At 36.7% G+C, this 14913-nt stretch overlaps 1 protein-coding gene across 3 annotated transcripts; it reads right to left on the bottom strand.

Moving 5' to 3' along the window:
- Window positions 1-5342: 5342 nt before the first annotated feature.
- On the bottom strand, window positions 5343-13825 carry LOC121996147. 3 transcript variants are annotated; one of them, XM_042549991.1, is made up of 12 exons: window positions 13394-13825; window positions 13164-13284; window positions 11956-12041; window positions 10623-11028; window positions 10443-10543; window positions 10034-10100; window positions 7510-7737; window positions 6974-7139; window positions 6690-6865; window positions 6369-6441; window positions 5890-6156; window positions 5343-5797 (listed from the first exon to the last, which is right to left on the bottom strand). In XM_042549991.1, the coding sequence occupies exons 1-11, from the start codon at window positions 13798-13800 to the stop codon at window positions 5909-5911; spliced, it is 2079 nt and encodes a 692-aa protein (XP_042405925.1). In that variant the 5' UTR covers window positions 13801-13825; the 3' UTR covers window positions 5343-5797; window positions 5890-5908. The 3 variants fall into 3 exon arrangements, with proteins under 3 accessions (XP_042405925.1, XP_042405922.1, XP_042405923.1); XM_042549988.1 differs by having other exon boundaries at window positions 6690-7139; XM_042549989.1 differs by having other exon boundaries at window positions 5343-5809; window positions 6690-7139.
- Window positions 13826-14913: the final 1088 nt, after the last annotated feature.

The following is a 14913-nucleotide window of genomic DNA, read 5'->3' on the forward strand; positions in this document are numbered from 1 at the left end:
TGAGTCATGCCATCTGCAGAGTGAAGTTTACTTAGTTTGCTCATTGACTAGCATGTGAAACTTGTCGGTACAAACAATATTAGAGGTCATTGACTCTACAGCCTTCCCCAACTTTCACAAGTTAAGGTTTTGTTCAAGAACCCTACATGGCTTGTATGAGTTGAAGGTTGCCAATAAGACCTCTAGTGATCTTTTTAGAGTTTCCTTGAAGAGTTATCTTTGAAATGTTTCTAGCCGGTTTTCCGCGAAGAGTGGCATCGGTATTGTTGGGTCACTTCGGAGCTAGAGGGGAGTTGAATAGCTTCTTGTGCTTTGTCGATGATGATGTGCAGCGGACAAACTCGACGCAAAACTCTCCAATGCTAACAAGATGAATTTACTTAATATTCATCTTAAAAAGAGGCGACTAATCCAAGGATACGACCCTCATACAAACTCTTCACTATGAAACACTCCTTCTCGGAAACAATTTAGAGGCGAAGAAGCCTCGTACAAGCTCTCAATACAGAAATACAAGAAGAAGAACAAAAGAAGATAATACAATAATAAATCTTACAAGATTTATAACATGAAACCCTAGCTTGCATCTTCTTCTTGTTTGGAAACACCTCTTGACTTTGAAAGTGCAATAACACTTGTCTCCAAGAAGCCTCAAGAACCAGCGGTGATGTCCGCGTGAGCTCTGTGAAGAAGATCGGAGAGCGGTTGTGCTGAACAGTACACGCGAACCCTTTTATCGAGCGCACAACGGTTAGTTTTCAACCTTAAGTGATTACTCTAATCGCTTAAAAGTTCTTAATCGATTAGCCAAGTCGATTAAGAGCCTTTATGTTCACGCGAGAACAAACCGTAAGCGATTAAGCTTCCTATTTAATGGCTTATCGCAGCTTCTATTTCACACAGAGGACTTCTCAAGTGATTACCCTAATCGCTTAAGATGTGCCTAATCGATTAGACACCTCTCTGTGCACTCGCGAAGATGAGCTTAAGCGATTACCCTAATCGCTTAAGCTATGGTAATTGATTAGCCCAATCGATTACAAAACCCTAACTTCCAAAACAAAGTATAGGGTTCCCTTACCCAATATCCAGTCAATGTTGACCTGTTGGAATTTCTCTTTGCCTAGCATCTAGTCAACCTTGACCTACTGGGACTTCTTCATCAAGTGTTCGGTCAATCCTTTAACCCACTTGGACTTTTCTTCTTGTGGCAAGTATCCGGTCAATCTCTTGATCTACTTGGACTTCCAATCACAAGGTGTCCGATCAATCTTTACCCGCCTAGATTTCTACGTGTTTGGCTTCACTCACCAGAACTTTCTCACTGTCTAGCTTCACTCACTAGGGTTTTTCACATGGTTTCACTCACCAGGACTTCTCATCTGCTTGGCTTCACTCACCAGGACTTTTCATCTGCCTAACTTCATTCACTAGGGCTTTTCACCTGCCTTCACTCACCAGGATTTTTCAATTGCCTAGCTTCACTCACTAGAGTTTTTCATCTACCTAATTTCACTCACTAGGGGTTTTCACCTGGCTTCACTCACCAGGACTTTCCATACCAAGTGTCCGGTTAACACTGACTCACTTGGATTTTCTTCTTCTATCAACCTTCCCATTAGACTTGTCCTTGCCTAACCTCCAGTTAGGACTTCCCAGTTAGGACTTCCCAGTCAAGTATCCGGTCAACCTTGACCTACTTGGTTGTTCTTCACATCAAACTGGTCAAACATTGACCAGAGGGAAATTGCACCAACAATATTCCAAAACGAACAATTGTACCTACAATCTCCATACATTGTCAAACATTGAAACTTAAACATCACGACTCAAGCTTGAGCTAATTGCACCAACAATCTCCCTCTTTTTAATGTTTGATAATACGTTTAAGTTAGGTTAATCTCATAGCCTCAACTTTTTCTTCATGTCAAAGCATGAATAAGGGTTTCCTTCATTCTCCCCTTTCCAATAGGATAGTCTCTCCCTTTGGGTAATAAAGGTTTCCTAACTTATGAATGAGGGTTTCTTTCATTCTCCCCCTTTCCAAGAGGTAGCCTCCCCCTTAGGGTAATGAAGCTTTCCTAGCTTAAATCCTACATTCTCCCCCTTTGACACGCATCAAAAACTCTCCCCCTGAAGAGTTATTTATACGTTGTTCACAACCTCACTTATTGTTCACAACACTATAATGAAAGTCTGATACCTTTCATTGCGTCCACATGCTCTTCCTAGAGCATTCACCCATTACAATAAAGATTTCCAATTTTACATTGTGTTCCTATGCTTAACCTTAAGCAAGTATAACAATGAAGATTTTCACCTTCCATTGTTTCATTGTTTACGATTAAAAGTAAATCATGTTTTCAAGAAGTAGCTGCCCCTCAAAACATCCTCTAAATTTCTGTCATTGCACTAACAATGATTTAGAATTTCTAAACCTTTAGAAAATCCAAGGTTTAAAGTTTTGAGGTTCAATAATCAAATTTGAATGCAAACCTCATCCTAAACTTCAACTCAGTCTCTCTTAATCATTCCAATCTTATTTTCATCATGAAAACTACCCTTAAATATTTACAAATGAATTACTTAGGGTTAAGGATGGTTAGTATAACTAAACACGGCTTATTCAACTTAAATAAACTTATTTAAGCTAAAAACATGATCTTAAGCGCTTAAGCCAAGCCCTTAGTCACTTAAGACCCGTCGTAATCGATGGAAGTTAGGATTCAATCGATTCCCGAGTGTTAATTTATTGTTGTGATCGATTAAGACCTTTAATCGATTACAGTAATTGATTCCGTGAGCTACTGTGCTGATGGGAATTCGCATAATCGATTGACCTAATCAATTAAGATGTGGTAATCGACTAGCCTTGTCGATTACCATTTCTTATTTTTGAAATTGATTTCAGCCGAATTTCAGAAATGCCCCCAAAATTCTACAAAACTCTAAAAATCGTGTAAATTCTTATAGACATTATTTAAGGCATATACTATCATGAAAAAATAGTTTTATAAGAAAATACATCTTTTTTTTCAAAAATTGACACGAAATTGGAAAACCCTTGAAAAACTTCAATGTTTCTTCCAAATTTGTGTCCAACTCTTCAATGGTGATTGTTATCAAAAGATAGACTTCACCAAGATTTTCTAAATACATGTTGAAATGATTTTCAAAATCAATTTCCAACTATGTTCTTTAGGCTAAATGCACACGACTTGTACATTAGCTTTCCCAATGATTGGATAATATATAACTATGTGTTTTGATGAAACTAAAAGTCAAAAGATGCATTAAATCAATATCTTGAGCTTTGTTCATCATTCTAACATCTCACTTATATCTAATGTGCACTAAAACACATAAACTAAGGAATCATGCATTTTTATCTAGTCATTTTAACATTTGATCATCCACCTAGGATGTCACTTGTTGATGAATATCATTATCCTTAATTGCAGGAAACTTAAATAATACATTATGCCATACATCAAAATGAATAAGTTTCAAAAGAAAACTTACTATAACTATATGATGTATTATGGCATGACATAGTATTTTTTATTTTTTTATTTTTCATAATAAATATGAATGCAAAATATGATGACATGACATATGATGAGCAAACAATCATGACAATTTAGTATAAATATATCTACCTAGATTATCTATCTAAGTATCTCTAATTAATTTACTAAACTAAAAATTAATCCTAAGTTGCCCTCATTATTAAAGGAAATGTCAAAATCCCAACTTTGCATTTCTTTCCCCTTTTTCTATTTGTGTTAATTTAAATTAATCATAATTTATTAAATTTTGGTGCATTTTACTCTTTCTTTCGAAAGAGTAAACACTTAAATCATTTCTATTTTCAAGGAGTACAACAACTTTGAAAATGTCTTCCAAGTATCTACTTTTTCAAGGTTATGTTAACTAACCTAATCGCTTTTGGCACCTCCTACTCTGTGCACTCGCGAAGATGAGCTTAAGCGATTACCCTAATCGCTAAAGCTATGATAATCGATTAACCCAATCGATTATCAAATCCTAACTTCCAAAACAAAGTATAGGGTTCCCTTACCCAATATCCAGCCACCTTGACCTATTGGAACTCCTCTTTGCCTAGCATCTGATCAACCTTGACCTGTCGAGACTTTTTCACCAAGTATTCGGTCAATCCTTTGACCTACTTGGACTTTTCTCCTTATGCCAAGTATCTAGTCAATCCCTTGACCTACTTGGAATTCCAATCACAAGGTGTCCAGTCAATCTTGACCTACCTGGATTTCCACGTGTCTGACTTCACTCACCAGGACTTTCTCACTGCCTAGCTTCACTCACTAGGGTTTTTTACCTAGTTTCACTCACTAGGATTTTCAAACTGTCTAACTTCACTCATCAGGATTTCTCATCTGCCTAGCTTCACTCATTAGGGCTTTTCACCTGGCTTCATTCACTAGGATTTTCCAACTACCTAGTTTCACTCACTAGGGCTTTTCATTTGCCTAGCTTCACTCACTAGGACTTTTCACTTTGCTTCACTCACTAGGACTTTACACACCAAGTGTTCAGTCAACACTAATCCACTTGGATTTTCTTCTTCTGTCAACCTTTCCATTAGACTTGTCCTTGCCTAACCTAAAGTTACGACTTCCCAGTCAAGTATCCGGTCAACCTTTTCCTACTTGACTATTCTTCATATCAAACTAGTCAAATCTTAATCAGATGAAAATTGCACTGACAATCTCTCAAAACAAATAATTACACCTGCAATTTTCATACATTGTCAAATATCAAAACTTAAACATTACGACTCAAGCTTAAGCCAACTCAAATTTAATCAAACTGATCAGTTTTGATATAGAAAAATTGCACCATGGGCAATTTCCATGGATGTCGATGCATGGCATCCATGGGCATGATGCGGCCGGAGCTCGTGATGAAGTCGACAATTCTTGTATCATGGTCGGACTTCTGTGGATTCACAGCCTCAGCATTGCCATGATCGTAAGCACCAGGATCAGGGCCAAGTCATACTACCTTTGCACATCTCTCTTCTGACCTGGATTGTGGCCTTGCGGGACTTTCAGCCGGTATGGTCATTGGCGCCGTCGGAGAAGGAATCAGGTTAGGTCCTCTTTAACATCCTTCTAGCTTCCACAGTGCTGAATTCATCAACTGCTCCTATGTCAGATATTATATCTTCCCAGTTTTTAGCATAAGATTGATCAACTGCTCGTTGTTTTGATCAACAATGGGCGAGCATTTTATAACATCTCTCAAAGTTCTTATGGAGTTAATTAGATTGAGAACGATGGGGATTGTCTCAATAAGATAAGAAATTATGGCCAAACACTGAAAACACTAAACTCTATTGCTGAGCCAACCAACCGCATCTGAAGCTGTTTGTAGGTATGATTCTCACACTCATCTTTGCGGAAGCTCTCGCCCTCCGCGACCTCATCATTGGCATTATCGTTTTAGAACAAAATCTGGTTGGACCTGGCTCTGAATCGGTTTATGTTACAAATCTAAGACTACTGTACAATTATACTATTCAAAAGTTACAGTTTTCCTGACTATTCACAAGCCTTTGTCACCCATTCTATCTATGGACAAAGCCTGCCATTGAGCATACATTACTCGAACTCCAATAGACATCCAACACTAGTGACGATTTAATCTCTGGCATATTTCTAAGTTTGCGTAGAGTGATGATATTCGAGTATTCGTATTCAACACGAACACAACGGAGATTGAGAGTTCACGTATCAAAACTTTTAATGGATCTGTCTATCTGCAAAGTTAACTGGGCAATGATCAAACTAACAATCAGTAAAAATGCCTTGTGTAGAACAAGAAAACTGCAAAGAAGCAAGAAGGCATTACCACACCAAGTGTAGTAGTGCTACTCCACCCAGTTAATGTCCAGATCTTTTAGTTTCATGAGCCATTTTTGTGTATCTTGAGCAATTAGTGGCTTGCTTGACCTCTTTTCTTGGGTGGTCAGTTCCCTGGATGCTGTGATATTGTTCTGCTCGTCTTGCTCGACGACAACTGATCTTCTCCTAGGGTATCTCAGTTCGAGTGACAGGAGGCGGGAAACCTCCTGAAGCCCTCCCCATTTTTCTAGAGCTCGAGCTATGTCATAGCGTCCTACCAAAAGAAATGAGCGAGCGTATGGAAATATCAGTCCATTATCTTCTCAGTTAGGACGGTAGATGAATAAAATATTCGTTTATAGAATTGACACAATTGTTTATGTTCATTTGTTATGCAAAAAATTTATTAATTAACCACATTGATCAAATACTCAGGTAAGTATCAGTAGGAATCTATGAAAAGGATGAATGTTCTTTGTTGCTAACCTGCACGCTCCAAAGACCTCCTACTGGGCATGTAAGCAGGATCCATCCCCCAGTTTTTCTGGAACCGACTGATCTGTATCACAAAAGCAAGTAATTTTACCAATAATCAGTAACCAACATGGTTTGCTGGAGATGATTAAATCCAATATACAATAAATTGTAGAAGAAAGATTCAGCATGGTTCCCTTGATGATGATCGAGCTTCTTATGGTATGCACAAGGAGAAAAGAGTGGCAATGATCTACTACTATCTAGCTTTAACTGGAAAATGGGGAAAAGGAAAAAAGATAACTAAAACTGCTTGAGGAATTTCCATTTTACCTCCTCTTGTAGATTTTCCAAGTTATCCCAGTAACCCCTGGGTTTTCGATGTTTATAGGCAAGGGACAAGTTCATCAAGTCTGCAATCCTCCTAAATCCGCCCATGCGAGTTATCGCCTTCTCGATATCCACTCTTCTGTGCATACGAAGCTGCTTTCTCATTGGCATAAACCCAGCTTGACCATATTTTAAAATAAATGCTGTAAGCTCTGTCTTAAGAATTTCAATATCGCCCTGTAAACCAGGGACTTTTGGTCTTTGCCGAACACTATGCAAAGAATTACCATTAAGGGCAGGCTGATCCAATGCACCCTCACTGTCATACAAGGAACTATCATCTGGATCAACATGGTCGTCAGAATGATTCTCTTGGTCACTATTTACAGATACTTTTTTTTCAACAAAATCACGGATGGAACATAAATTTGATGGTAGATCTTCATAAATAACCTGAAAAATTAGATATCTTTATTATTATTCATCAAAGACAACAAAATAAGCACTTGCAAAAGGCCAACTAAATTACTGCAATTTGTAATACCAGATTAACAGATCACAATATGTATAGCCATTTGACAGTAATTACTTCAACAACTTGAGATTTAATAATACCTAAAATGTCCAATATGATTGATATCGTTATTCTGCTGATAAATATACCTAGTTAGTGGAAGAAAAAAAAAGCCAAGTATTCAAAGAGTCATTTGGCGGATTTTCAATATCTAGGATCATGATCATGAAGGTACAAATATAGCATCATTGCTTCCTTCCATAAGTTGTAAAATAACTATCACAATGAAAGTATCGGAAATGCATAGACCTCCTCCAAGATAGCTTCTGAGAGGAAGGTATCTTTGTGCATTCTTGATTCTACAATATACTTCAATAAAGTATGCTGATCACCCAGCTGCTCCAGAATCCAATTCCCCCGGAATGAATCAAAGTCTCCTTCAACTTGCTCAAATTTGATTTTGTGCCCATAATCTTCACATAAATCTAAAATCACGCGTGCATGAAGCACCATATACAACAGGCCTTTGCAACCCTCCTGCAAACATAATTTACTGAAATTTTAAGAATGTAAAAAATTACAAAGCTGCCAAAACATTTCAAGACAACTAATTTCCATGAAGACAAAAGACTATGGTTTAATCAGAAATCTTTCATCAACAATCAAAGCACTACTACAACATAATATGTTGGGTTTTTCGGGATACTAAACATATGTTTTACAATAAAACACGCAGCAGTGGAGGCGAAAACAAGTTTCTAAAATTTATTACATGCATCCCAAAATGACAAGATCACACATGACATGTGTAGACATAGACATAAATCAAAATAGTTGTTTAGATGTTATACCTCTCTTATGACGCTTAGAGGAAAAAGCATCAACGAGCAAACCTTACAAGATTTGCCTCTATTAGCATCCACGGCGAATAGTCTTCAAGACGACTTTGCAAACCACAAGTTGTCTCTCCATTTGATACTAGCCAAAATAAAGAGACGACACGAAAGAGAAGAGAGAGGGCCAGAGGTAAGGAGGGCTTTGGCCAAACCATTTGGCCTGTGGCACACAAAGGAAGGTTGGCAATCGTTGGCCGACACAAGAGGAAGGGGGCACCAAGGGGAAGCGAGTGGTACACAAGGCCGGCGACACAAGGTGGCGGTGGCACAAAGTGGGTGGCTCCTCTAGGGTGGGCGACACAACAAGAGGAAAAGAATAATACCCTCAATTCATTAATTCTTCTCTTATTCTATGGAGAGGTATTTATATACCTCTTCATTAAGACTTGAGTAGCAAGTCAAAACCCAAGCCCAAGCCCAAGCCTAAGCCTAAGCCCACATCATATGTGTTGGCTTAACTCACCTACAAGAGATGTGAACTAAAACCAAATCCATGTCTCATGAGTAGGCCCAACCCACCTACAAGAGACGTAGCCTGTAAGCACTTCTGACAAGGCAAATACTTTTCATATTTACCCTTTGCCTAGTTCAACTAGACTTAATCTCTTTCTCTTTTAGAGAAGCTTATTCTCTAACTTATTCTTAGATCTTTAAGACATACTCATAGTACGTGTGACCCAATAGGTTCCCGTTATGTTGGTCATCTATAATTAACCATTAATTATGAATTAGTGGCACCTATTAGTATATCATGATCCCCAATTGACCAGAAAATCACAATTGATTTCAAAACATCTTCTGAACTTTTCAACAACTATAGTTATCAATGTGTCCATACATGGTCTTATACCCACTTGATTTGGTACATGGTCTATGTGTCAGTCCTCACTAAGCTGACTACGTCACACCTAGTCTAAGTTATAGTTCCTTGCCTATAGATTCAAATTAGATCATCCTGACGTGTTTGCTTTGACCAAAGACTTATGAGTAATAATCCTGACAAGAGGTCATAGGATATACGTCTCCTTATAAAAGGAGTGATGAATTTTTTGTGAGTTATTCAAACACCTTCGGCATATTGACTCAGCATATTGATTTATACCCAATTATCGCAGATCTACACCTCCTATGAGATGTCCTACTAAGATGTCAAAGAATATGACCAAGATAACTTGAATACCTTAAGTCTAGAAACTTGCACTCGAGTTGTAATGAGATCTTCATTGTCATGTATAGAACCACATAAAATCTCATAGCAGATCATATCCAATGAACTAGTTACCCTTAACCAATATCTATATGTTAACTCTCAATATCCCAATATTTCCAGCCAGTGAGGACCGACTGTTTGGCTAAACCAAGAAGCATAATATATGTTAGTCTTACAAAATTGATGATATTCAATCTCATCAATTCATCGATTAGGGAATATTTCAATACATACATAATTACACATGGAGAGATACCAACTAATTAGGATCCGATCACAATTTCTCTCATGCTATGCATTGTATTGAGGACTTCATTAATTGAGTTTAAGATCAATATCATATACATATAAAATACACACTCAAATCAAGAATTTTATTTATCCAATAAATAATACAATATCTAAGACATTAGACATTATTTCCAGGCCGTGTCATATTGCCGACACATTTAATTTTTAGAACACATAATCTCAGTATTGCTCTTGAAGCTCCAAATCATAAAGATTGACAAAAAAGATAATTGGAGTTCTTAACCTTCCTTTTGAAAAGGTAGCAGTTTTAACCACTAAGAAGGTCAGTGAACAAACAATTAGATTTAGCATCACTGTATCTAAGAAGTGAACATGTAAGATTGTCAAGAACACAATGTTTTACCTTAAATCATAATACTAAAAACTCAATGTGGTAGCACATGACAACAAAAGCTGCAAGACAGTTTGTTTCTACCTGTAGAATGCGAACCTTGTTCTTATCTCTATATAGAATTTTGCTAATTGCCAAATTCGGAACAATCCTGTAATAAAAAGGTTTAATTAAGTGCAAGATAAAGAAACAAAAGTGACATAAATGAACTAATGGAATAAGAGATTGTGTAAACAGAGGTCGCGGAGAAAAAGAAAAACCAGTTGTTGATCACTACTAAAAATAAATAAGTACGAGAGAAGCATCACAATATATGTTAAGTTTGTCACTTGACATTGAGAAATGCATGGTAGCATATAAATTCTCTTCTGACATCTCAGAATGGACATTGAAAAAAGCCTATTAAAAAAATAGTCTTTCTACATTGAAGGGGAAAACACTTATGGAGAACATTTCATAGCAACCAATGAAAGTAGAAGATAAAGACCCTCACTCAGGTAACGTCTCATATGCAGTTAAGACACTCCAAACTTCTTGAACTGGTGCCTTGATGGTAACACTAGCCATAACACATCGATGAGCCCCTCCATTTTCCTTCGTACATAGTCATTAAGTAAACTAAGATGTGAATCAATATGTAATAAAAGCATACTAGTTTAAGGTAAATGATTACCAGCAGGCCATCAATTCTACGAAGATGAATTTCATCGACCATGCATTGCCTATCAAGTCTGCATGCGTTTCCATAAACACCCCACTTTGCACTTGGCTCAGTCGAGGGTGAAAGCACAGAACCTAAAGGCTTCACAGGTTTCTTTAAGCTATTAGGCAGTCTCTGAGTCTTGGATGCAGAACCAAACCTACCCAAGGATGATGAATATAAATCACTTAAAGTTGTATTCATTCCATTCGTAGACATGATTTCCTTCTGAATTTCTTCAAATATTCGCTCAGCTCTCCAAGCAATTGCTCGTAGATTTACTGGAAGATCAGATCTGATAATTCTCTCAAGAAAAATTGTTGGAAAGTTAAATCTAGGCACAACCGTCACTTCATAGGATAAAGTTGTCATTGAAGACCTGTAAGACAATGAATTAAATCATAGCTGCAGGATATAAATTCTTTGAACAATACATATCAGCAGATGAAGACAGAAACATTGCTAATCTTTTTACATTGAAATGTGTAAAAAAAAAATCAGATAATATTTCCATCAAATAATTCACAAAGCAAACAACGTCATAGTAATAGTTCATCCATCCCCATTAACAAAAAGCATTGTGTATCCAATTAAGCAACCAAGCGTTATAGTTCACACATTATCATCAAATCTTTTGTTGCATGTCCATTGTCTAAGCCCTTCTTATGACTTAGGTAGCTGTCAAACAGATAAATTTTTATCATTAAAAGCAAAGGAAAAAAGTTGTAACACATGGAAGGCATGACATGAACCAACATGACAACTTTGGGATAGTTTGCTGATTTGATCATCAGTTCTAAATCTTTTGGAATGTTGCCAAGATCTGAGGAAAGTTAGCATTGAGGAAAGGGCTCAGTGCAAGACATTTGACTCTACAATTGGTTTCAACTAAAAAAATCAAATATATAGTTGATGGTTCACAAGTGTAACCAACAGAGACAGAGAGTTGCTACCAAACTACCCTGAAAATTCATGAGTCTATACAACTACCCAAATTTAGAGCATAATTCATTGTCATTGGATTAAGGAACCCACGTAAGGGAATTCCAATCTACATATACCAAGCAAAGTGAACTTCTTGAATGTGATTGTTGACAATTCAATGAGCAAAATATAATTGTTAAAACTTATTTTAGATTATAATCATGTGAACTGATTAAAAATTCAAAAATGGTTGCAACTTTCATAAGCAAGTTAATAGATAGACAACTCATAAAAATGAGCAGAAAGAGAAAAAAAATGATTAATTGCTTTGCAGGAGTGGCATCAATTGGAGTCAGAAGAAAATGGTGCTAATCAAACATACCTTGGGCCTGCTTTCACAGTCCATTTCCCTTCAAACTTATTAAAATCTCCATCAACCATTGAGAAGTGAAGCTCACTCCCATTAGCCTATGCCAAAAAAATACAAATAGAATCATGGTATTTATGTTGATTACTAATTCAACAAATTTAAGAAAGTAAAATGGGATCAGCTATCAAACTGACAAGCCAAATTAATATATTCTTAGTGGAAAAGAGAAAGAGTCATGCTACCATACAAAGGAATATTTGTACTTGCATTGCATGAGAGGCAGTTGCCATAGTCGGAAAAAAAGGGAAGCATAACTCACATTTTCTGACTAAAATGGATATATGCAACAAACGGATCCTTCTTGATTGTATAACACCTTTTTGTTATTCTTTGACTTTTTAATGAAACTATATCTGCCAAACAAAATGTATAACTACACAATGCATCAAAGACTTTCATTGAAAAGAAATAAATGACTTTCTGGATATAAAGATGCTGTGTCGGTATCTTTTTTCAGTTTTCTGACAACGTTTTTGCTCATATGGAAGGTTCCTGACAACTTTTGATGACCATGTAAATTATTTTTTTTTCAGTGACTGTCATTACAGAACACGTACAAACAGTGTCCACACAATATATAGAATCCCAGTTTATGGAGTTGGATCAGACCTGATTTTTTTTACTGTTTCATCAAACAGAAAACTTATGTTTGGCAACGTATCTAACAAACCTTGAGAATTGAGATTACTTGGAAAGGAAAACTCATCTCAACTTACACAACCATCAGCTGCTGGATAAACAGGTAATGACAAACTGTCATGTACCATCTTCATTTCTTGACTAATATCGTTACACAGAATTACTCTTTCGCAAATCATAGGATAGTGCAATTATTAGTTTCTTCCTTGTGATTAGTGATAATCACGGTTTGATGAATGCATTTAAATTAGAAAGTGTGATCTAACAATTTGGATCTTAAGTGTGCATCTAAGGTAATCTGTAGATCTTACTCTGCATGATGAAATAGGGAGACTAGATATGGATTTGGAATTGAGCAGAGCTAAGTGGAGCTGTCGTTCAATGTGCCAAGGTGTCGATCACAAAAAGTCAATAAAGCATTGAAGACCATGTGGCCATTGCCTAATTTAAACCAGAAAAATGAAAAAAAAAAAAAAAAAAAAAAACTCTAAACTTGTTACTTTTGTTGATAATGCACATACCGAGTTTGGAAATTCCTGGAGGTCCAAGACAACCCGAGCTTCAATGTGCCAATAAAGCGCACGCTGCAACCCTCTCTGCTCCAACCATATACGCCCCTTGTGTGGACAAGGAATCCTCTCACTACACCGCAATTTTTTTTTTTTTGTATTATTAAAAAAAAGCAAACAAAGCATCAAAATAGCAACGAAAAATTACACTTTTTAGCCTAACCATCGAGAACAATGAATACCTATAGATGAGATTGGGGATAAAATCGGCGAGCCGCTCATAATCCGTGAGGACGCTCCACACCGACTCGACGTCGGCATTGACGAGGATCCACGCCTGAACCCGCCTCTCCCGCCAAGAGACAACGTCGACCTCACAGTGCACTTCCTCCGTGCCTCCTCCACCTCCTCCTCCTCCTCCAGATCTTTCCCCTCTTCTCGCACCTTGCTCTTTCTTCTTCCCCTTGTGGGGCTGGTTCTTGAGGCCGGGATCGGCTCCGTCGAGCGATCGGGAGAAGAAGGCCCTGCAATCGGGGAGGGAACTCGGAGGATGAGAGCAGAGGATGCCTGGGCTTCTCCCAGCGGAGAGGTACGGGGAGTGGAGGCGGCGGACGGCAGCGGGTGGGTGCGATAAGGCAGAGGCTCTCATGGGAGTGAAGCCGCGAGCAGCGCCAGCGCCGGTGTGAACTAAAAACAATCGAGATTACTCATTTAATATTTTTAAAAATAATTTTTTTAAAAAAAACTATTTATTTATTGTGTGGCTGAGATGGATTGAGCCAGGAACCAACGCTTACAGCCACTCGTAGCCCTGGCTGGAAGTCTCATTTCATAACGCACTTAGCATCTACATCAAATACCCTATTTAAAAATTTTACCTTAAATTTTAGATAGGGAAGCTAAAAAATCTTTGCATCAGCTACCCTATCCATTCTCTAAATTATGCATTCATGAATAGTACTTCTCTAAATTTAGGGACTGGATTCCATTCCCTAAACATTATAGAGGAGAGAGAAAAAATAGGGAAGCTGATATATGATGTTTTGAAAAATAGATATTCAAATTTAATAAAGTAACTTTTTTACCCTAAATTATACATTTTGGATAGGGAAGCTAATATGAATGCTCTAAACGACACTGAGTAAATTATAAAAAAATCTTCCATTATAATTTTAATTTTACATGTAATCTCTACATCTAAAAAATTTTATTTTCACTCTTTATATGTAAAATTTTATTTACTTCAACTCTTTCATATAAATATCGTTACCTAATTACCCTTCAAATTTCATAGGTACCAAAGATTCAAAAATGAATATAATTCCTCTTAAATTCAACACCTTTAAACTAGAATCTAGTATATTTCTATCAAAATTCAGCACTTTAAACTAGCATCCAGTATATTTCTATCAAAATTAGCCCCTCATAATTTTTAGGTATAAAAAATCTAAAAATAAGTATAATTCCTTTTAAATTCGGCACTTTAAATTAGATTTTAGTATATTTTCTATCAAATTGAACATGACTTTTGTCGTACTTAATATAATTTCTTCTAAATTCAGGACAATTCAAAGAAAATCTAGTATATTTTCTATCCAATTGAGTATCATTTAAAGAAAATCTAATATATTTTTCATCTAATTGAAGTGGAAAAGAGTCGTACTCAATTTGATAGAAAATATATTGAATTCTAGTTTAATGTGCTGAATTTTTTAAAAAAAATTATACTCATTTTTGAAATTTTTATACCTGAAAATATCAA

This window comes from Zingiber officinale, chromosome 6A (genome assembly GCF_018446385.1).
Source record: "Zingiber officinale cultivar Zhangliang chromosome 6A, Zo_v1.1, whole genome shotgun sequence".
NCBI lineage: Eukaryota > Viridiplantae > Streptophyta > Magnoliopsida > Zingiberales > Zingiberaceae > Zingiber > Zingiber officinale.